Source organism: Chanodichthys erythropterus, chromosome 13 (assembly GCF_024489055.1).
Source record: "Chanodichthys erythropterus isolate Z2021 chromosome 13, ASM2448905v1, whole genome shotgun sequence".
Lineage (NCBI taxonomy): Eukaryota > Metazoa > Chordata > Actinopteri > Cypriniformes > Xenocyprididae > Chanodichthys > Chanodichthys erythropterus.
Genome location: NC_090233.1, coordinates 12,587,839 through 12,613,159, shown reverse-complemented (window position 1 = coordinate 12,613,159; position 25,321 = coordinate 12,587,839). Strand labels below are relative to the sequence as shown.

General features: G+C 36.0%; 1 protein-coding gene across 1 annotated transcript in view; it reads left to right on the top strand.

The window, feature by feature from the left end:
* Window positions 1–25,321, top strand: part of smtnb (smoothelin b) — an 81,514-nt gene that overhangs the window by 24,911 nt on the left and 31,282 nt on the right. The window contains 5 exon segments of the mRNA XM_067406060.1: window positions 5,367–5,436; window positions 12,207–12,661; window positions 15,586–15,640; window positions 17,899–18,411; window positions 24,865–24,938. Coding sequence (XP_067262161.1) covers window positions 5,367–5,436; window positions 12,207–12,661; window positions 15,586–15,640; window positions 17,899–18,411; window positions 24,865–24,938 — 1,167 coding nt within the window.

Here is a 25,321-nt window from a genome sequence, read left to right as displayed (position 1 = left end):
TTTAGAAATCAATGTTAAGTGGTCTCTTAATTTTTTCCATAGCTGTATATTATGTAAACACAAACTTTTATTTTGGATGCGATTAAATGTTTGACAGCCCTAATTTTTAGTATTTTCGTACTGGAAATAGAAAGAATAAAGATAACATGGTAAAAATGCAGATTTGATTACTTTTATAGACCATATCTTTCATAGTTAACAGTGACAATACAGTCTATATTGTGGCACAAATTAAAACAGGCCTGAATAGAAGAATGGCCTCTTGAACATTGTTGATATTTACATCTGCTTTGTATACAGTATTTTACTTTCGTCCCCGTGCGAGTATGAATGTTTTTCCATTGTGTTGTCTGAGTGATTCCCTCGTGTGTACCAGAATTCTTGCCTTTTGAATGTTTTCCTTCTGTGACGTGAGGTCTGTGCGTTTGTGCTTTCATGTGTTGTTATATCTCAGTTTGACATCTTTTCCTGTGTTCAAAGATTGGCTTTGGGAATCATGAGACTCCAGTGTGGAAGCTGTGGAGGCTGTTTTGACTCTGGATATAGTTTATAAACTTTGGAATTATTATTAGATGTAGACTATTTATGAAGCTCTGAATATCAAGTTGCTCTAAAAAAAGTGCTAAATACATATAATTATGCGATTTATTTTGGCAGTTTTAGATGGTTTTATGACACATGAAGGTGCAAAGTTTGAAACTGAGGGGTCCACGGCTGCGGTTTATCTGTTGACCTGCAATATAATGAAAGGCAAGAGACTTGAGTTAACCAGGAAGGGTGGGATGTGGGGAGGAAGAGAGTGGGAGTGGTCAGGAAGAAGGGGGAGTGGCCAGTGTGATTATGTGTGTGTGTGTGTGTGTGTGTGTGTGTGTGTGTGTGTGTGTACGGTAGCCGGAGTTCAGTGACTGAGTCCTGCTTTTTATGTGCTGTACACACGTGTGGATTGAGAACTTCATATAGGAACTCCAGAAGAAGGTAAATGACTCTTTCATAAAGGGTTTTATCATATATTACTATAAGTATTGTGCTGTTGCCATAAGTGTCTTAATTTCTACTTCATTGTTTCATTAATATAGATTAAATGGCATACATTTTTAGTTTTCATTTATTCACAGTATTCATTGCTCGAATGTTAATGCATTTACATTAGTGTATGTGTATGTATAATATATATATATAAAACAACATAAAAGTTTGGGGTTGGTAAGATTTTTTTTTTATTATTGAAATATTTTCTTGAAAGGAGTCTCTTTTGCTCACCAAGGCTGCATTTATTTGATCAAAAACACAGTAAAATAGTGAAATATTATTACAATTTAAACTGTTTTCTATGTGAATATATTATAAAATATAATTTATTTCTGTGATGTAAAGCTGATTTTTCAGCATCATTACTCCAGTCTTCAGTGTCACATGATCATTCAGAAATAATTCTAATATGATGATTTGGGTATTGATTATTAATGTTGAAAAATGTTGTGCTGCTTCATATGTTTGTGGAAACCGTGATGCATTTTTTTTTTCAGCATTTGTTGATTAATAGAAAGTAAAAAAAAAACGCTTATTTGAAATAGAATTGTCTTTACTGTCACTTTTGATCAACTTAGTGCATGCTTGCTTATTAAAAAAAACATGTAATGACCCCAAATATTTGAACAGTAGTGTTTGCATAATATACAGAAAACTAAAATCTTTTAGTGCTAAAATGTTTAAATATATCTAAAAATGCATATTGAAATTTCCATCATTTGAGAGAGACAAAGAGAACCAGACCTGTAGATTGGCAGTAAAGCTCCTAGTCTTTGATGGATATTCAGTGAATATGAAGTATGATCTCTTCATCTCTCATTTTAACGTGTGTGTGTGTGTGTGTGTGTGTGTGTGTGTGTGTGTGTGTGTGTGTGTGTGTGTGTGTGTGTGTGTGTGTGTGTGTGTGTGTGTGTGTGTGTGTGTGTGTGTGTGTGTGTGTGTGTGTGTGTGTGTGTGTGTGTGTGTGTGTGTGTGTGTGTGTGTGTGTGTGTGTGTGTGTGTGTTGGAGCCAAAATGACAGGCCCTGCTACTGTATTTCACTCATCAAGAGTTAAGTGTGTGTGTGGTTCACCAGACTTATCCAGACGCTCATGGAAAATGACACTGACTGCTACACACACACTAGATCTTATGAGCTTTGTGCACTCAACTACCTTCAGCAATTTAGACGATGTAAAGCTTTATGTGGCATTAAGGTTTTTCATGCAAGTAGGAGTAAAGCAGAGATCTTGTGAGTTCAGGAGAGTCCATTTGGCTCACACTTTACTGTGGTCACCATCTGAGTTCATCTGAAACTGCTGCAGAATGATTGCTAGATTAAACCTGTCTTAAAGGTTTTACCGCATACATATGCATTAAAGTCAGCGTTCACTCAAAAATAAAAATCGGTCGTAAGTTTTCTCACCCTCATGTCACTTAGAACCACATACTGAAGCAGCTTTTTCCATGATAAAAGTAAACCGGGACTAGGGCTTTTTAATCTCCTAAAGGATAAAAAACTACTATAAAAGTTGTTCATGCATCTTGCGCATTTATAATCAAAGTGTTTGAAAGCCATGTGTCAGCTTTGTGTAAGGAACAGGCTAAAATTTAAGACCGCTTCAGTTCACAGATCTTTATTTTTGGGTGAAATGTCTCTTTAATGGCAACCTCGATCTGAACTTCAGAAAAAGCCATTTCTCATGTATTTTCATGGCAAGCATCTTGTAATTATAGTGTAGAAATATGGATGTGACTGCTGCTGAGCAGTGTCTGCGTCTGTTTGCTTTATCGGTTCTTTACAGACAGAAAAATGATGCTTTGCTGTTGTTTGCTAGTAAAATATTGCAGGTTTACTATGGACATGTCAGTCACCGATTTACATATGTTAGGTTTAAATCGTTCTCTCAGACGGGCTTCAAGACTTCAGCTGGTCTGAAACAAAAACACACTCAAACACATGACCTCGTGTAATGCCTGATTATTTCTGTTTGTGCTGGGCTGCTGATTAACTGTGGTTTGGTGTTTATTGTACCATATAACTGTTAATCCTTTTACAGCAGGTAGACAATTGCCGTTAAGCCAAGAAGACTTAAAGTCCACAGCATTAAGCTAACACTAAACATCTTAGTCCTTTCAGCCTTCTTTACAACTTGCATACAAACTCAAAAACTCAAACGGTCTGGTTCACCTGTTTGAGAGAATTCTTTGTATTTATTAATATTCTCATAAATTTAAGTTTTCTGCACAGCATGTTATTTCTTTATCAGCTTTCATTGCAATTCTGCATGTTGAAACAAATGTTGATGTTTTAAAATTTGTGACATTTCTATGAAAGCCCATTGCTACCATGGAATAAAAACTGTGTATATCACAATTCTGGCTTTATTTCTCTCAATTACGAGTTCTTATCTCGCAATTTTGACTTGACTTATCTCGAAATTGTGAATTTTTTTTCCCCTCACAATTGCAAATTTTTTTTTTTTTCTCACGATTATCTCTTTTAAGGGCTACCTAATTGCATGGACAAAATGACCTGCCCATCACAAAATACATATTTTGTTCAAGAAAGGTTTTGGTACATTTCATTTCATTTTCATATTAATGCAAAAAATCACACATGCACCAAATTAACATTTCGTTCTCGTTTTGGCCCGTTTGCCCCGCTCGTTTTCATTTATTAATTTGTTCATGTATTCTACATGAAATTGTAATAAAATTATATATATATATATATATATATATATATATATATTAATAATAATAATAATAATAATAATAATAATAATAATAATAATAATAATAATGAATGTGCTATGTTGTGTATAGGCGACAAATAAATAAGTCATTAGTAGGTTGTTTCTCCAGAACACTATGGCTTTATGGCACTATCAGAACATTGCTTTAGTTTGAGCTTTCGTTTGCTCAACCAGTGGTGTGGTACTTTTGTTTTAGTCTTAAGCTGTCAGCATAAATAAAAATTATGTTTAATTGGGATGATGGTGACTGAAATTGAAAGGTTAAAGGGATAGTTCACCCCAAAGGATGGGACACACCAAGCCAATGGATGGCCGTCAGGCCGTTTTTGAGTGCCAGTCAGCTTAATTTTTTTAAAGTCAAGATGGTACATGATCTTTACATCATCTCCATCTCTGCCCAGAAAACCCGTCCTTCGGATGAAACGTTAAAGGATTAGTTCACTTTCAATTAAAATGTTCCTGATAATTTACTCACCCCCATGTCATCCAAGATGTCCATGTCCTTCTTTCTTCAGTCGAAAAGAAATTTAAGGTTTTTGATGAAAACATTCCAGGATTTTTCTCCTTATAGTGGACTTCAATGGCCTCCAAACGGTTGAAGGTCAAAATTACAGTTTCAATGCAGCTTCAGAGGGCTTTAAACGATACCAGACGAGGAATAAGGGTCTTATCTAGCGAAACAAAGTGTAAATGTATATGCTTTATATAAACAACGCTGTATGTCCCACACCTTCCCTATTCTACTTACGGAACGAACGCAGCGCCAGTTCCATTTTTTCCGTAAGAAGAATAGGGAAGGCGTGGGACATACAGCGTAAGCTTTTTGAAGAATACGAAAGTGTGGTTTTGGCAGAGGAGAATAATCCAGGAATGTTTTCATCAAAAACCTTAATTTCTTTTCGACTGAAGAAAGAAAGACATGAACATCTTGGATGACATGGGGGTGAGTAAATTATCAGGAAAATTTTATTTGAAAGTGAACTAATCCTTTAAACCGAGTTCTCGACTCTCTGTGGTCATTTAAAAATCCCATGGCACTTGTCATAAAAGAGTAGGGGTGTAACCCTGGTGTCCTGGCCACATTCCCTCCATTGGCCCTTATCAATCATGGCCTCCTAATAATCCCCATCTCCTGAATTGGCTCTATCACTCTCTCCTCTCCACCTATAGCTGTTGTCACATTATCCAAGTGGATGCTGCACACTGGTGGTGGTTGAGGAGAGACCCCTTTGGGTGTACAGTAGTAAAAAGTAAAGCACTATTTAAATGCCTTGTTTCATTTTGTCAATCAACACCAGATTCCATAATTAAAGCTGCGACAGCTGAGTGCATGAAGTGTCATAATCCGGGTATTTAAAGTATACTTTTTCTATTTGGAATTTTCAGTGTGAACGCTACTCACACTATTTATACTACAAAACTGCACAGAATATTAAATAAGTATGCAAATTGGGACACGCCTATTACATCATGACTCAAGAACTGGAATTTTGTGTTTTGGCCACATTTATCTTGATCTATAGTCAGTATGATTTTTGTCACTGAATAGGGCTTCAGAGGCAGTGAATTTAAGTTTATTTATTTGTTTGTTTTTTGCAGTTCGAGCAGGATAACATCAAGGCAGAAGAACTCATCAGCCAATCAGAGAGAATTGAGAACCACAGAGAAGGCAAGTTAAATCACACAAAACAATCACTTAATAATCTGAGAATAGTTTAATCTTGCAAAAAAAAAAAGTATAGAAACATTCCACACAGAGGCAGACTATGGGCATTCAGCACCCCTAGAGATGTGAAGCTCATTTATGTCTGCTAAACAGACTTTCATACCATACCCCCCCCCCCCCCCCCCCCTCTTCAGGTCAACCCCTATATTTAGACACAGTCTGTTGAAGTAAAACTCCTTTCCTGTGACCCTGACATTTGTGGTGTTAGTGGTCCTTACTCAGCTGCTCAACCCAGTAATTTTGGCCAGGGTGAGAGCAGGGCCAAGCAAAGACGGCCTTAATGAGTGCAGAAATTAGACATTTTGGGAAGCCACTGTTTGTTATTCAGATGGAGACAAAGGAAGTTTGGGGTTGGGACAGGACAGGGAAGAGCATTGTGGAGAATGAGGGAGGGGACATGCTTTTGTCTTGCAAGTGTTATGAAGTTTGGGTCAGAGATTTAAACACATTTTGAGTTGAAGACCTATGAAGCACTACTGTATGTTGATACAGTAGTACAGTGATGGTGTCAGGTGGTTATACCACAGTACTTCAGGCTTTTAACTTAAAGGTAAATTAGGATAATCTGCCTAATATTAAAATGTTAAAGGAATAAATCACATGTATTTATTTCTGGGAATTATTTATTACTGGGTGAAGGAGAGGTTTATGAGGTAAAAATTTGAAATTATGATATAAAAAGTCAAAATTATTAAAGTCATAATTATGAAAAAAAATCAGAATTAAGACATTTAAGTCATTTAAGTTGAAATTAAAGTCATGACAAAGTCAGACAGTATTGTTATAATGAGAAAAAAGTCAAAATTATGAAAAACTAAATCATAATTATGAGTCAAGTTGAAAATGAGATAAAAAAAAATAACATTACGACAGCCAAAATTATAAGAAAGTCAAAATGAAGACATTAGTGTGGTCAAAAATATTGATATTTCGAAATGTATCGATACTGAAGTATCTGAAACGATTCCAATACTCCTTTCTGCAGTATCAACACCGATACCAGCTGCGCTTTCTTGCTCTCTTCTCCAACAACGAGTTGACACACGCACCTGCCTCCTCTCATTCAGTCGTCTCATTCACTCCTGTTAAATAGTGTTGGTGTGACTGGCTTTGAATTTTGGCACAGGATTGCACATAATTCTACTCATTCCCACACCCGAAGGGAACACGCATAATAAAGACGCCTCTGACATACAAGTGCCAAAATGATCTCTTTTTCACAGCCTATTAATGGTCAAATACACTAAAAAATAATGTCACAATGCCCATCTTGGTAAGTATTATCGTAAACAAAATTGTAAACAGTTCGGGAGGAATATGTAACTAACAGTATTTTAGATCTGTGCATGTGTCAGGTCTTAAAGTGACAGCAGCCTAATAAACGTCACTCTCTATGTTGATAATGTTAATCAAACAACAAAAGAAAGAGAAAATCACTTACTTCTTTTGACTGATTAACTTATCTAGCTGTAATTGATTTAATCTGTATTTAATTTTACAGTGAAGTTTATCAAATGTTATTTTAAATTTGATTACTTTGTTTCTTTTTATTTAGTTTCTTACCTGTTAGACCTACCTGAGAACAATAAAAACTATTTCACTTGTATTGTTGTACCAAACAATAATTTGGAACAACAATTTGTAAATTACCCCATTGTAAACATTTGTGAGGGAACTTTATTGGTAATTGATCATTGTTTATATATGAAAAAAGCTTAAAAGCTTTATCATATAAGTGATCTCTTAAGAAGATATTTGATTGCCTAGACTTTCAATGGATGGACAAAAGAAAGGAATATTAAAATTTTCTATATTACAGTATATGCAGCATTTTTCCCCTGTAGTGTTGAAAATGGTATATAATATTGATACTTTTCAAGGTGTCGTATTGAAGTTAGAAATTCCAGTATCGTGACAACACTAGAAGATGCGCTTATAATTGAGACAAAATTGTGACAAACTAAATAATCATAATTATGAGAAGTTGAGATAAAATGTCAAATGACAAAGCTGAAATTGAAAAGATAAAAAGTCATAATTATGACAGCCAAAATTCTAGTCATAATTATTTGAAAGTCCAAATGAAGACACACTAAGTCATAACTGAGAAGTCTAAATTCAGTCAATTATGAAATTATGAGATACTAATTCAAAATTGTGACATATTTAGCCATAATTATGAGATAAAAAGTTGATGAGTTGAAATCATGTCATAATGTCATTGTATAAGTCATAATGGCTGTTAAAAGTGAGACTTTTTATGTCATAATTATGATTTAATAAAAAGTTAATGTGGCAGAAATGTGCTTCAATACAAATCCCATTTGTGTTAGAGTATAGGGGAAGAAAATATCGATACACGTGAATATCGAGATATTATGTTTGGCGATACTTTATCGGTTCTCAAAAACACTGTATCGATATTTATTTATTTACATTCAAGGTTCGTGGCTTTGTGTTCAGTTTAAACCACAGACTGTATTAAACCCAACCGCTAGATGGCAGTGTTATCTCTGAACGTAAACTGGAGAAGCGCGAGGTGCATCACTTACGTTAGCATTAGCAAACCCAGCTCACAAGACGATAGAATTATTGCGCTCCCGTGGTATACAGAGCTGAAAATGTGGACTGATTTTGGCTTCAACTATAAAGAACCCACTAAGTAGATCGACAAGAGTCAGTTGTTTGCAAAATAGGCCATGTTAAAATCCAAAACTCGGGAAACGCACTGAATCTGAGAGCTCACTTAACATCCCAACGCGATCTACGCTGCTGAGAGGCATTTAGATTATTTAAAGAGCACTATACATTAGACTGCTTTACAGTATTAAATATAAAACAAACAGACATTCAGTCATGAAATGGACTATGCACTAGTTGTTAAATAGTTTAGAATTTAAAAACTGCTATACTGTGAACCTTTAAAACATGTACACTTAAAGAATCCTGCAGTCACTTTACTATTTTCCCTTAGATTGCACAATATATCACTAATAGTGATTAGTGATATAAATGATACTGTATTGATTAAATAAAATAAAGTTGTTTGTAAGGTTTTATGCATATGGTGGTGTGTTCTTTATGACTGTTTTTTCTAAAATTGCATCCTTTTTCTAAAAAAAACAAGAAATATTGCAATATATCGCCTTTCTTACAGTATCGCAATATATCACAATATACCGTATCGTAACCCCTGTATCGTGATGTGTATCGCCAAATTCTTGGCAATACACAGCCCTATTAGAGTATATACAATTTACATGAAAATGTGAATTAAAGATTAATATATAGTTTATCTAGTACTTAATACAAATATATAGTTGTATGAAGTAGTACTTTTTGTCGCTTTTGGAGAGTAAATTTCATTTTTAGGTTAAATTTTTCTTTCACAAAAGATACAGTGCATCTGTTATACCTGATTTCCATACCAGCTAAAACAAATCTGTTTATCCAAAGAGATGATTGAGGGACTTTGTTGGGTTTGACATGTGCTATTTTATAGCCTAGCATTTGTCTGAGAGTGTGGAGAGCCTTTCTTTGTGCTGAAGCTGAAGAATGCGTCTGGGGTTTGGATCTCTGAACTTCATTGCCTGCCACATCTCTTGTGGTAAACAAAGCAGACAAGATGGTAATCAAATTAAGCACTCAACTAGGCCGGAGCCTCAAGACCTCACAGTTACACATCTAAGATGTGTCATTTATATTCACTTACTCTTAATTTACTGAAGGAAGTCCTTTAAGGAATTTTCTGACTGCTATTAACAAATTTTTTACTCTATATACATCTTTAACTATAGTTGCAATCTAGTACTTTTTCTCTAAGTATTTCAAATGTTTGAATATTAAATGTTACATTTGACCTTCTCAGCAGCATATTGCCATAAAAAAATTAATCATAAATCTTTCATATTTGAAAACATTATTGTAAAGGCCTTTTAAGGAGTATATCCTGACTCTAAGCAATGAAAATAACACAAGACGTAGACTAAGCAGCCCAGAAGCACAGACTGCTCTGCTCCTTCAGAGATCTGAGAATGGTGGAAACAGAACGATACTTCCTGACCAGATGTGAAAAGTATCAGGATGTCGGCAAGACTGCTTTCCTACAAATTACAGGGATCTGCTGAGAAACGCTGTTACCTTAAAAGAGCATTAGCTCTCTCTCATTACAGCTGGGACTGAAGCGTGAATGTGGATCTCTCAAGCATTATCAGTCAGATGAGCATTTTGACAGCTTTTGCCACGCTATAAAAACGTCACATGTCTCAGGTTTAAATTTGGTAACTTTCAATAACAGCTTAATGAAAGAATGAAAAAAGTCAGTTACCATAAAGTAGCCCATTTTAGTTTATATCTTCAAATTTGAGCTGATACATGTATGTAATGTTGTCAAATATTAGGCTATAGGCTGAAGGTTTGATGCTAATGTCACTTCCTGTACCCACCATGTATTCTCTGTCTGGACATCTCTGTCCTTGTTCCCCCAAACAGCCTTTGCCCTGAGTGTGCGTATACTCAGGAAATGTGAAAGGAAATGTCCTATCTCCACCCAGCATGCACAGCTCATTACAATAACCATCTGACATTCCTTTGGCTTCGTTCTGTTCGTTTTGTCCGTGACTGGCTGCATATATTTGCCTTTTATATGTTGAGAATACATTGGAATGAATAGTATTTCACCATACATGCTAATGCAAATCTTGCAAATCTTCTGAAAGAAATTCAGAATTCATACATTCAGTATGCATGTAATGCTCATGAGTGTTCAGCGAAGATTGCATTAGCTTGTCTGATTAAACGTTGAATTGTTGATGGTCTTAAACTAACAAGATGGTTTAATATATATGTTTTCAGCTTATGGTTCTATACTTGCCTGTAAATGTTAGAAATTTACGCAAATTCCATTTCACATAATGGGTTATCCTGACAGCAAGCGAATTTACGTTTGACTTCTCAGACTTCAGTGAGCAAGTGACGTTGTGTGCATTCACGTCTAATAGAATGGGAGAGCAATAATTCTAAACTTTAGTCTAAAATATTTTGCATCCAAAAGTGTAAGCACTTCAAATCACTTCCCACAATTACAACAGCACTATAAACTGCAGTGTATGTTCTTGCCAGATGCAGCAAGATGGACAGGCTCTTTTATTTAAAGACAGACACGGTTTGTTCAGGAAACCACAGTTTATTTAAAAAAAAAAAAAAAGTTTGTTTTTCCCCTGCTGTACCAAAAATGTACCAAACGGAGACTTCAGAACTGAGGTATACATATTTTTGTGTACCGTTACACCCCTATAAAATACTGAAGAGTAAAAGGTAATATTACAGATTTTTGGTTGAGTCTATCATATTCAGAAAGTGATAACCAATAAACCAAGAGAAACTGATGCCAATTTTAATTTGAGATACTTCATTTTTCAACAACACTGTACCATAACATGATTTTAGATAAAAATGCAATTCATAACATTTATTTAGCAGTGGGAAATTATTTGCTTTAAAGGATTAGTTCACTTTCAAATGAAAATCACCCCAGGCTTTACTCGCCCTCAAGACAACCTAGATGTATATGACTTTCTTCTTTCTGATGAACACAATCTGAGATATGTTAATAAATATCCTGACTCATCCAAGCTTTATAATGGCTTTATCCATCATAAACGTACTCCACACGGCTCCGGAGGGTAAATAAAGGCCTTCTGAAGCGAAGCGATACGTTTGTGTTAAAAAAAAAAATCCATATTTAACTAGTTATGAAGTAAAATATCTAGCTTCTGCCAGACCACCTTCTGTATTTAACTTATGGAAAAAGCTTAACTGACGTGATGCCAGTTCCGGTTTTTTTTTTTTTTTTTTCGTAAGTTGAATACAGAAGGCGGTTTAGCGGAAGCTAGATATTTTAACTTCATAGTGTTGTCAAAAGTACTGGAACTGCGGTAAAATGTGACGATACCCGCATTTCTGTAGTACCGAGAATCCGGATATATTCGGTACCCACTGATAGGACTGTGTGCTTCACTCGTGTCATGTTCACGTAAATGCCAAAGCTTTGATTACAAAAGAAATAACAGGTTAGCAATTAAATTTGAAATTGCATCGCAGCAACATTTAGGTTCATGCCGAATGAGAGAGGAGCGTGAGTCCATACATTTTAAGCTATGCATTCTGTTTTGCAAATCGCGATCTGGTCACCTGATTAGTAGAGAATTTAACAATATTCCATTAGTTATTCTACTGAACATGCAATCTCTGTTTACATACTCTACCGTTCAGATGTTGGGAGTCGGTATGATTTTTATTTTTATGGTGTTCTTCTGCTCAGGCTGCATTTATGTGATCAAAAACACAATAAAACTGTAATATTGTGAAATATTATGGCAATTTTTTTCTAAGTGAATATATTGTAAAATGTAATTTATTTCTGTGATCAAAGCTGAATTTTCAGCATCATTACTCCAGTCTTCAGTGTCACATGATCCTTCTGAAATCATTCTAATATGATGATTTGATGCTCAAGAAACATTTCTGAGTATTATTAATGTTGAAAACAGTTGTGCTGCTTCATTATTATGTGGAACCATGACTTTTTCTCTTTTTAGTCCACTTAAACTGCACTTAGGTCAGTATTTTAAAGAAGACTCAATTGTGAAAACACACTTATTCTAAGCTATTATAGTGTACTTACAGCTATGCATCTGTCTCTTCTGCTCTAGGCTCGAACCCTGACATGGTTTTAGTACTAGATCCTTTGGTCAGAGAGAAAGTCTCTTGCCCTCTGACCCAGCGGATTCAATGTGATCATGGCTCGCCCTCCTCAGAAGTCATTCCATCATACCGGGAGCGTTCGGACTCCGGAGGGTCGAGTGACAGCCACAGCTCTCATCAGAGAACGAGGCTGAACTCCAGCGCTTCGGACCGCAGTCATGAATCCCTGTCTACTGCTGAAGATCATCTGACGGACCAAAGATCGCTGTCAGGACCAGCTGGGGAGGAAGTGAGAGCGGGCGCATCTCTGTCTGGTGTGAATTCAGAGGCTCCGCAGATGGATCAAGAGCTGAAGAAACTTGACAATGGCGTGGAGACGACTCACTTAAGGAGCACAACAAGTTCACAAGAATTCACACTGAATATGAGCAGTAAAAGGCCTGAAGACAGCTCCGGACAGAAGGTGGGTAGAAGTGAAAGGTGTCTGATGGCTTGCTCTGTTAGTTCCACCAGGAGGTACTATTTGTCTGTTTGAGATTGTCTTGTTTTACCTTCTGTCCTCCTGTACATTGAAAAACACTTCATTGTCCTTGTTACATATACAGTAGTTACTATAGATATAACTATAAATGATGCATAATTACATTCAACTAACTCTCAACCAAACCCTAATCCTATAGGGTCATTCCGTGTCAACTCAACCAGAAGTCCCCGGCTCAAATTTTTAATTTTATTAATATTTTTTTCGGTAGAAAGACAAACATAAATAGTGATGAAAGCTAAAATATTAAATTTCACAGATGTATATTTACTGAGTAATCCACTGTTTTGTAGAGGGGCGTCAAAATAAGAATATTCACCTGAGATCTGGAGCCAAATTAGGGTGGTGTAAAAATGACTTTAGAAAGATGGAGAAATCATTATTTTATTTTTACACAGAGATTGGTCGGTCTATTAGTAAAATCTGTTGACTTTAGCAATCTTTGTTTCATTATATGGCAACAATGATTGTTAAAAAAATGGCAAAAAGCACTTCTTGTGTTTTTTGCCTCAAGTTTGCATGCCTGTGTATCTTAATATCATAGATATATGGAGATCTTAATGCGGCTCCATGATAAATTGGTAAATTGTACCTTTTACACCACTGTAAATTGGCTCCAAATATCAGGTAAAAACACCCATTTTGTCCCCTTTCTACAAAATAGTGGTTTAGTCTGTAAATATACATCTAAGACATATTTCAGCTTTCATCACTATTTATGTTTGTTTTTTTACAGAAAAAATATTAACAATCAAAAATTTGAGCCGGATTAGTTTCCGAGATTTGTTTGATTTGACACGGAATGACCCTATCGTAATTACCTGTAGTAAATTATTATTACTCAGTACTTAAATGTATAATTACGCTGCAACACGGACACCTTAGAATAAAGTGTAACCCAAAATTTGTGTAGAAACAAGTATAACTGTTACTATTGCTCATATGTAGGGTTAATGGATTTTTAGCTTTCATGTGCATTGGACATGATACCTCAAATTCTGTTGCTTTTTGAAGAGTGTGCTATTACAGTTGACCCTTCGCCGGGAGTTTGATTGACAAGCGATCTAACCAATCAGAACGCCAAATCCGCCATTTTGTCCAACAAAGCAGTCAGGAGTTAGAAGATTAACCTCGGTGGACTTAAACTTGAAAAATTGTGTATATTGACTTCTTTCCACGTTTGAAACAATATTCCTTCTCATGTTCATTCATGTTTATTTGATGCTATAAATGGACTAGTAGGAAGAGATGATCGTTTTATGAGCCTCTTGAGCTGAGGCGTTACAGCAATTTGTCACAACACATTAAAGAGCCACAAAATGTTTTTTATTGTTTTAATTTCTTAAAAAACTACACAGTTTGAAAACTGAGACTTTGTTTAATATCATAAGTTACCTGCTTTGTCTTGTCTGTCGATGTGTTGTCCATATCCTCTTTGCTCTGCGATGTATTTTTCACTGCGCCACGGCTTGTCGGATAAAACAACAGTAACTAAGGGGGCCGGGTCTTTGTGAAGGGTCATTTCTGGCCTTGCTGATAATAAAACAAGCAAAAAACCTCTCATATACTTCCATTGATATCAGCCATATCTAGTGACCAGAAAATAGATTCTACGGAGTAATATGCCTAAAACCACACCGAACACTTTAGAAGCCACATACTGTAGCAATGTGCTACAACATACTGTTACAAACCTTATAATATAGTGTAAATAAAATACACTACTCTTCAAAGGTTTGTGTTAGGCACAGTTTTTAGGGGTTCAAGGCAAGCACATAGCACTGAAACCCTATTGTAATTGTTGAAGTTTCCAAGGATCAGCGTTCTCCCTTAAAAGTGATCGCACAGTCCAAACCGTAAGTCATAGAGACTTGAAACTTTGAGGGCTGGTAGTACTCACCAGGTCACCAAGGCTCGCCCCGATCGGCCTGATGGGGGCGCTATTTGAAAAAAGATTCTCTGGAGTCTAATTGTCAATAGATATCAAAAAAAGTTGAAATTTCGATCCACGGTCCCCAAGGGCCGCCAAAACGTTCAAAGTGGGTGGAGCCACTTTTGCTAAAATGGCTATAACTCATGAGTGGAATGAGATATTTTCACCAAACTCAGCACACCTATGTAAGAGCTCATTATGTCGTCGCATGAAAAAGGAAGTGGCGACTGGCCACTTGGTTGTGCTATAACAGGGAAAAAAACTTTTAAAAGCATGGCTATAACTACTTCACCGTTAGGCCAATCGACTTGAAAATTGGCATGCATTGTCTTCGTCCGAGGTGCCATGATTGTCTATGAGGGCATTGACGCATCTTAAAAAACATGTCTGCCATCGGCCACTGAATTTTGAGCAGCTATCAGACAAGGTTAACGGAGGCCGATCAGAACGAAACTCGCTGAGCCTGTTTGACTCACAACCCTAGAGGCCTGAGAGAATTTCTAAAGAAATCAAGGAGGGCGCCTTCGCGTTTTTCACATGCGTAAAGGATCATGTATCATGCAATTTTTCACACACGCCCACGACATTTGTACCACATTGTAGAACTCCTCATTCTGAGCAACTGCCTCTAGGACCACCTCTGTCCAGTTATTACAATTTTAAATAATTTTCTATTTGAATATATTTATTTATTCCTGTGATCAAAGCTGAATTTTCAGCATCATTACTCCAGTCTTCAGTCACATGATTCTTCTGAAATCATTCTAATATGATGATTTGCTGCTCAAGAAACATTTCTGATAATTTATCAATGTTGAAAACAGTTTTTGCCACTTCAAATTTTTTCAGAAATATTTTATCCCATGTTTCATGTCATGCTCTGAGAGGTTGAATTTGAATTAATTTTCCTCAGGTTACATCAGGTAGAGACGCTCTCTTGACTTCTCTTCCTAACGGCAAGGATACAGGTGAGCAGTTCTGCATGCCCACACAAAAATACACCACAGCAGAAGCTTCTCTAATAATAGATTAAACCTGTGTCCTAAAATTAGTTAATAATTGCTTTATTATTTATAATCAGACTTTCTCCATTCAAATCTAACTTGCATATATTGCATACCTGGCAGTATAGTTGCCCAGCAGCAAGATGATGTCCTTCTGCTTTTGTTTAAAGTTTCGAGATGTCACCCTCTCTCAGTCAGCGGGCCGTGTCCCAAGATCTTTACTCTTCTTTATGACCTAATAGGGCCATTACCACATTCACAGGCTTACGGGCCCAGTCCGGTGTAATGCTTTAATCAGTCTTTCCTGTCTCCTCCCCCTTCTGAAGAAACTAAAACATCCTGCAATGACCCGTAGGGATGAAAAATCCCAAATGAGATGGAATTAATATCCTTAGAATTACAATTGTTTATTCTTGGCACAATGAAATTAAATGGATGACACTTGAAGACTTTTGATTAAAGGGATAGTTGATGAAACCTAAAATGAAAATTCTGTCAAGTGCAGTTAAGCATATTTGAGTGCGCTGATCAATGTTCATATGACTAAAATCCTGAATTTGTCATATTAAGGGATCATGTCTTTTCTGAAGACTTGAATTAAACTGCTCAATATGCATAAATCTTTTTTTTTTTTTATGCTCTAAGAATAACGAAAGTCTTATGGTTTGGAATGTCGGAAGGTGAGTAATTGATGACAGAATTTTCATTTTTGGTTGAACTAGTCCTTTAATGATCTTACTTCCTTGCTTCAACCAGGAAAAAAGCAGTATTGTCACATGTGACTCTTCTAGAGTTTCAGAAGAGATCTCAAGGAGGTCTCTGATCGGATTTGCCAATATACCAAAGTCTACAATCAAATGTCAGAGATTTAATTAACTTATTTAATTAACTTTAATTAATTAACATTTCTCATCAAATTCTTCCAAGATCAAAATGATCTGAAATCTGTTATCAAATTTGTAGCTTTTGGTGTCAAAACTTCTTTCAGCCTTATTATTTTATACTTTTTTAATGTATTCTTTTCAGATTTTAAAAACATTAAAAATCTTTAATTTAGAAATGTGATTCTGCATGACCATATTCTACATCCCTTAATCCTACCCAATACCTAAACTTAACAACTACCTTACTAACTATTAACTATTAATAAGCAGTAATTAGGAGTTTATTGAAGCACAATTCATAGTTAATTGTTAGTTAATAGTCAAATTGGACCCTAAACTAAATTGTGACCACTTGTGCTGCTATTGAGGAAGGATACGGTTAAGGTATAGGCTACAGCGGTCAAAAGTACAAAATGGCTCATAACTGTTAAACCGTTAGGTGTAGACTCAAGTGTCTTATATGCCTCTGATTAGCTCGTCGAAATTTTCGGGTATTTCGGATTTTTTTAAATGGCTACTTTTTCAAATTAGTCCTAGGTTTTTTTTACCCGATTGGAACCAAACCAGTGCAGCAAGATTCTCTGGAGTCTAATTGTCAATAGATATCAAAAAAAGTTGAAATTTCGATCCACGGTCCCCAAGGGCCGCCAAAACGTTCAAAGTGGGTGGAGCCACTTTTGCTAAGGTTAAGGTTCTTTCAGACAAACACAATCAGAGATAGATTTAAAAATATCCTGGCTCTTCCAAGCTTTATAATGGTTGTGAATGGGGGGGGCCAGATTTTGAAGCCCCAAAAAATTCATCCATCCATTATAAAAAATAATCAATATGACTCCATGGGGTTAATAAAAGCCTTCTGAAGTGAAGAGATTGGTTTTTATAAATTAAAATAACAACTCATTTGGCGCAAGTCGACTTGCGCAGTATGCATACGGTCGTCTGCCGGAAACTAGTTATTTGAATTTTTAAAGTTTTGAATTTATAAAGTTTTTAAATCCCTTCACTACCATTATAAAGCTTGGAAGAGCCAGGATATTTTTAAATATATCTCTGATTGTGTTTGTCTGAAAGAAGATAGTCTAGGATGGCTTGAGGGTGAGTAAATCATGGGATAATTTTCATTTTTGGGTGAACTATCCCTTTTAAGGTTTGGTTAGGGTGTAAGGGAACGGTCAACAGAGATTAATTAAATGCAGGTAATTTTTAAATCCAAAAGTACGATGTAAAAACATGTATGTATACAGTAAGTGCATTGTATGAAATTATTAATTGTTAGTACATAGTTGTTAAAGACACTTAATATAAAGTGGGATGTAATTGTTTATCATTTCTTTCCAGATTTTAAAAACAAAGCCTCATACTCTGAGCCCTTCATTCGTGCAAACTCTGTTCGTGACAGGATGCGCAAGTTTGCCGAACCTGTTACAAATGTACCTAGAAGCGGCAACAATTCTTCTCATTCTACAAACTCAGTGTCTGCAGAGAGGTCCCGGGACAGCCCGTCCTGCTCTGCCTCCGTCCCAGAGAAAGAGAGGAATGCCACTGAGAACATCCTAGCCCAGCCCAAGCTTTTCTCCAACCAATCACACAACTCAGGGGGCGGCTCACACGGTCGCACTGAAAATGTCAGGCGTGCGTGTAGCGGTTCAGACGAAGTGCAGACTCCTGAGGGAGAAGCATCTTCAGGGAACCACGATACCTGGGGTGAACCCGAGTCCAACATGAAGACCTTCCTCAGCATTGAGATCAAGGATGGACGAAACCCAGCTTCACATTCTTCATTGTCATCGTCCTCTACAGCTGTAAACATGACCCCTCGAATCATCACATCTGCTGCTCCAAAGAGAACAGGTAAGCAAATGATGATACTCTCTAAACAACTGATCAAATGCCATTCTTAAATCGAACCAAACATGACAAGTGTGAACAAACCCTGAATTTCTGAACTGTTCAGTTGTATTTTTTTGTGCTTTATAAGTTAGTTATTCTTTAGGCTGTTGATTTTTGTTCATGGTATTCAGCTGCAACAGAATGTTTTGCAAAAGGACATGATATCTAAATGTTTGACATTTTTATTTTTACCATATTGGAATCGAAACTGGGAATTGATAAGAACCGGAATATATAGCAGAATCGGAATCGCTACATTTCAAACCCTATTTACCCAGTTTTTGTTTTGTTTTTTTAACCAAAGTGACATTTATTATAATCAATGTATGTATTTTTGTAGTTTATTCAAACCCATCAATTCACCCACTATTGTTTTGGACCCTAAACTCATAACTGTGTGCATGTTCAAGTGAACTGCACTAACAGAGCAATCGCACCAGGGTTTGTTTGAATGTGTGAACGCTGCCATCCGAACCCTAGTGTGCACCAAACAAGCGGACCAAGACCGCTGAAAAGATCTCAGTCCGCTTGCAAACATACTGTGGTGCGGCTCGAATGATATATGAATGCAACACGGACCAAAGACATGTAAACGAACCAAAAACAGGAAGATGAGACCCTAAAAAGGACAGAATCCTCGTCATAGTCGCGAGTTTGCCCATCACAGGCATCAGACGCCCATCTTCTCACAGCAGATCGTTTGTGTACGTGATGGAGGGATTCTCGCCGCTGTTTTGACTCCTTTACACATTTTATAAGCTCTTCACAAGTTCCCAGCTGGTCAAAATACCATCATATGCAGGCTACGCACACAAAAAGCGCATTTACCTCCGCACACAGCATTGTTTTTGATGTTCAGTCTCAACATAGGCAATACGTCATAAAATCCGACCAATCAGGTTGTGAACATATCCCTGTGCCTTTAGGTTCGGTATCTTTTGGTTCGGTGATAAAATTGCCGATATGAATGCTAATCGGACCAGGACTAAATGTTTTTTGTTTGTTTTTTTGATCCGGACCAAACAAACCGAACTACAAGTGTGAACGCACCCTGAAATCAAATTTAAAATTACACTGCATAGTTTTCTTTTTACATATGCGTTTTCTTCCTCAACTGTTTACGTTCACTTAAGACATCACCGACTGTGTTTATGAAGATATTTTGACATAATTTGTGTGTATTTGTCCATTCAAGCACAAGAAGATGTGAAAGAGAACTCTATTCAGTATGTGGACCGTATGAGAGGCAGCTTTCTGTGTGCAAGCTGGATGTGCCCAGCACAGAAAACGATGCGCAAATACTGAATTGAGTTCTCTTTCGTGTCTTCTTGCGTTTGAATGGTTTAAAACCACATTAAAATACACACACAGGAATTGATAAGCATAATTGGAATCTTAATTTTATAACAAAAACATACAATGTTAAAACATTTTCAACATTGACAATCAGAAATTTTTCTTTAGCAGCAAATCGGCATATTAGAATGATTTCTGAAGGATCGTGACACTGAAGACTATAGTAATGATGCTGAAAATTCAGCTTTTATCACAGGAATAAATTATATTCAAATAGACAACTGTTATTTTAAATTGTATTTCACAATATTACAGTTTGTACTGTATTTTTGATCAAATAAATGCAGCCTTGGTGAGCGGAAGAGGCTTCTTTTCCCAACCTTTCTTCTGCTGAACACAAAATAAGATATTTAGAAAAATATAGGAAACTAAGAAGTTAATGGGCCCCATTGACTTCCATTAGCATGGAAAAAATACTATGGAAGTCAATGGAGTCCCATCAACTGTTTTATGATGACAGAATTTTCATTTTTGGGTGAACTATCCCTTTATAGCGTCCTAGTCCTAAGAAATGAAGGTTCTGTATTCCTACAGGTGTGTTTGAACTGTATTGGTTATTGTGTAATCTCTTGTGTTGCGTTGAATAGCATTTTGCTAATGGAGAGTTAAAATGAAAATGAAAAAAATCTTTAGTTTCCTATGGGACAATTTGTCCTATTGATAATCATAATAATCCTATTGATAATCATAATAATCATGTTGAGAACTACTGTATGTGCTCTGAAAGATATAGTTTTGTGTTGGAATTCTGTATGGAAATTTATATTATGGTTCATTAGGATTGGTTTCAAATGATGATTCTAAAAGAATTGCTTCTGAATTCTGGATTTTTGCCTAGGGTGGTTAGATCACTGGCCTAGAAAGCTGGTAATGGGGGAAATGGAAAGCTAGTAATGGCTAAAAGACGATCCAGGTTATTTGGAAAGCAACATTACTATGCGTTTCACAGATGTTTTTATGAGGAATGGCAAGTGGGCTGATGGAATGAACTGGAGTGAAAGCTGTGCATAGTCTCAGTTTGGCAGCCATGTTGGAAATTTCACCCTAAAATGAAATAGTTCGATACATTCCTTCTCCATGATTCAAGTAATGTATGAGTAAGCCTATTTAGTGGCTTTGCATATAAACTTTTAAAAGAATCTATTTTATGGAAACTGTTGTGGTTCTTGGGAGTGGATTTCACTCATTTCTCTTGGATGTCACTTTAGGCTACTTATAAATGTATTTTAAGGGATAGTTTCCCCTAAAATTAAAATTCTCTCATCATATACAGTATGCACCCTCAAATCAAACCCTTGTTCCTTATAGTTAGTTGAATGTCTGTTGGGGAGCATCAAAATAAAGTGTTGGCAGATAGTCAGACAGTCTACTAAAGCTAGTTGAGAAGTAGTTGCAAAGTTGCTTATAGTTAGTAGAATGTCTAAAGTGGACCATCGAAATAAAGTGCTACCTAACATTTCGCAAAATGTCCAGGCTGTTTGTTTACATTAAATGAAAGTGAATGCTGACTAACAGCTAGTAAAATATTTTCCAGTTGTTTTCAACTCTGTAGCTTATTCAGTTATTTTCGTGAGGTTTTTTTTTTTTTTTTAATAAGTGTCCTTGGTGATACTGTGAATTTTAAGATTTGACCTTTTCTAAGTTCTGCCTACAATGGTTTATTCTAACTTCCACTTCTTGTCAGTTGAACCAGCAGTGCACGAAACTCTTGACTTCCAAACACTTGGATGTTTTGCAGCCATTTCCCAATTTATGAATTGAGAAACACTTTACAATAAGGTGTCATTTGTTAACATTAGTTAATGCATAAAGTTAACTAACACGAACGAACAATATCTCTGTTTCCATCCTCCTATTTTTATGCACATTTTGGGATATTGCATAAACATTGGATGTTAACGCAAAATGCATAAATACTAAAAATGTGCATAAAAAAGTTTTTTTTTTTTTAATCTCATAAGGCGGTGTAAACTATGACGGTAATGCATTTACCGAATAAATTCCCTGATGTGCATCAAAAAATGTGATTTTGTGCAATGGGATGACTAACCAGCGCACCATTCTCGTTGCACAGCATCTGAAATGTTGTTTGGCTCACGCGTTTCAGAATGAACAAAAGTCTGTCATCAAAGTGATTACCTTCTAGAACTGTCTTACACAACTGCATTCCCAAAACACCAGGCGTCTCCGAAAACAAGATAACATGACCGTGTTTATTTCGTTTCATCTGCTTGCTCTGAGGCGCAAGTCATTTATTATATACGAAAAAGACCCACAGTTCTTCTCCTACTGCAGAAAGTTCAATTTTTTTTTCCTATTGATATTTGGCACCAGTTTATCAGAAAGGGACGATTTTGTTCACTTCGACTCATTGAATGGAAATGGTGCGTTATTCGCAAATGTTTGATGCGATATTCCAATTTTGCACAAAAGTTAGTCGCAACTTATGCGAAACATTGCTATTGAGCAATATATTTTTTACAGCATTTATTAACCTTTGCAAATCATAGTTAATTATAATGTTCACATTCATGTTGGTTCACAGGGCATTAATGTTAACAGTACAGCATTTGACCTTATAAATGTATTTGTAAATGTTGAGATTGACATTAACTAAGATTAATAAACGCTGTTGTTTATTGTTAGTTCAAATTAATTAATGTAGTTAACTAATGCTAACAAATGATACCTTATTGTAAAGTTTTACCATGAATTGCACATTTATTTTCACATGGATTGAAGCGGATCTCTTTATGCACTGATAGTGAGCAATATTTGTTTACTATTTTGAGTTTTTTAGCTTTTTTTTTTTTTTTTTTTTTTCTTTTTTTTTTTTGCCATTTCCAGACTTAACATTCATTTGTTAGGAATTAGTTTCATATTTTGCAAATTTGCATGAAAATAGAAAGGGAAAGAGATGAAGTACATTTCATTTGATTTAATTCACTGGATTATCGAAAAATAATAGACATTACCACATGCTTATTTCATACACATGCTGGGTATTCAACCATTTTCAGTTATATCCAGCTATATTTCATGTGTATATATTTACCATAGCTATGCCATATATACCATCACAATGATATAAAATAACCATTATATTTTGGTTTACTGGCACGTGTGCCTAAGGACCCCTGTCATATAATGATAATTCACATTGCAGTTCACCCTCTTTCGCCTGCCTGATGCATAAACACAATCACTATTCTTCTCATTTTATCATATCGCTCTCTGTCTCTCTCTGTCTGTCTCTTCTCAGTATCATCAACAGACCTTATTTGTCATAGTGCCACAGCTCTGTCAGATCTTCCTTTTTTGGAAGTGCTTTGCTCATCCTTGACTCTGAAAGGTCTCACAGGCAGTGAAAATGTACTTGAAAGCCTCAGGATATTTAATGCTATAGACCTGCAGTAAAAGAGTGTTTACCATCTCACTGAACCACATGCCATATTGTGTAATCGTTCGTTAGCTGATGGAAGACCCCGTAAACCGAGCAGACTTTATTTAAGAACAATGTCCACTCTTTGATTTCATCAGTGGTGGGTTGTTGGCCAAAGAGGTTTTTATTGGGAATTTATTGACGCAAACCAGATCTCTTGGGATAAAACACAAAGGTTTCAATGAACAGCATGAAGTTTTGGTGAAAAAAAAAACCCAACAGAGTTACTTTATTAGATAAGAGAAGACAAATCAAGGCATTTTGGAGACTTTTAAACTCAAGTATCATACATACACTAGCGTTCAAAAGTTTGTGTTCGTTTTTTTACTAAATGTTTTATAAAGAGGTCTCTTATTGTCACGAAGGCTGCATTTCTTTGATCAAAACTGAATTTTCAGCATCATTACTCCAGTCTTCAGTGTCACATGATCCTCCAGAAATCATTCTAATATGCTGATTTGCTGCTCAAGAAACATTTCTTATTATCAATGTTGAAAACATATTTTGGTGGAAACTGTGATCTTACTGACCCCAAACTTTTCAACAGTGTTGCATAATTTTTTAATGTCTTTAATTCCATTAAATAGTTTGAGACTAACAAATGGAAATCCTTTTTAAAATGCTTAGGCAGTAATCATGAACAATTTGAAAAGTCATGGAAATTCATTGGTCAAAAAGGCCGGGAACTCTGGAATTAAAATGCATGAAATATCCAGATGACCTACTACGTTTGTCAAAATGTGCCGTATGCAACCAGAGCACACGGAATGAGACTGGATCCCACAATGCAATGCGACTAACGTGTGACACTCAGTTTCATGTGATATCAAAAACAATTGTTTAAACATCTGTTTTTTTAGCAAATTATTCGATCTGACTGACAAGACCATATCACACAAAATCGGATACAAATTCAAACATTTCCTAAGATGATGACTGGACATTACCAGTTTTATTTTTTTTTAGCACCATTGAGATATGGTTATATATTTTATTAACTCCTTCCCAGCCATGATGTGTCATAGCGCCCCCTAGCGTACAGTGAAAACATGGAAAGCTGGAAAATCTCGTCAATGGGAACAAGAGCAACTTTTCTCATTAAAAAAACAAAACAATATAACTCGTCAATGGCAGGGAAAGATTTATTAGTTTGATTTGGCTTTTGTTTTCATTTTAGTTGTTTTAGTAGATCAAGTTAAACTAAATGAGCTGAAGACTAGCTCAAATAAGTTTAAATTTTATTTCAAGTAACAAAAATGTTATGCACTAATGCGGCAAGCACTGTGCTTGCATCCCATGCCGAACATAGCCAGAGAACACAGAGGGTGCTGAGCAGTGTTTACATTAGCAGTAATGTGACCATGCTAATTTATGAGCCCTATGTGGTGCCATTGTGGCAGCTTACATAACAGACTTAAGGCTCCACTTCAACCTCCATCCACTCTGACCGAAGCTCTATTTAACATCTAAACAGTGTTGTGTAAATATTTCTTGGGGTGGCATGATGTTTTCAGATCGTACACCGTCATTAGACATTCTTAAGAAGCTCAGTCTCATCTAAATCTTGTAACTGTCTTCTCTTGTTCTCATTTTGCTGTTTTCCCTTGTTTTCTCAGAGCTGACTCTTGGTTTAAGAGCGACACCGTTCAAAGTTGCCAGCTCAAGTCTCTCATCTGGATCCTCTGTTAAGGTATTTGTCATAAAACAAATCTGTATTTGCATGCAAACGAGACCTTGAAAGCCTCTACTCAGCATAGCTACTCACCATTTGCCCTGAGTATTTTAATATTAGTTTTTCATAATAATTTCTCTGACCCTTACAATTAAACTTTTTTTGCTGCTGTGCTTTTATGGCCAGGACGTAAATGCCGTCCTTGCACGTTAAGTGAATAACAGTGCTTTGCTGTGCTCACATATGAATTATTTCCAGTGTAGTGTTTCTATGGGATCTAATTTGTTCACTGAAAGAGAGACACTCACCTCTGAAATACACTGTCTCAGTGTAAATTTCACACATTAAATCATCTCATCACTCACTAATAAAACAGTTGATACGCGTAAACAATTCACAAA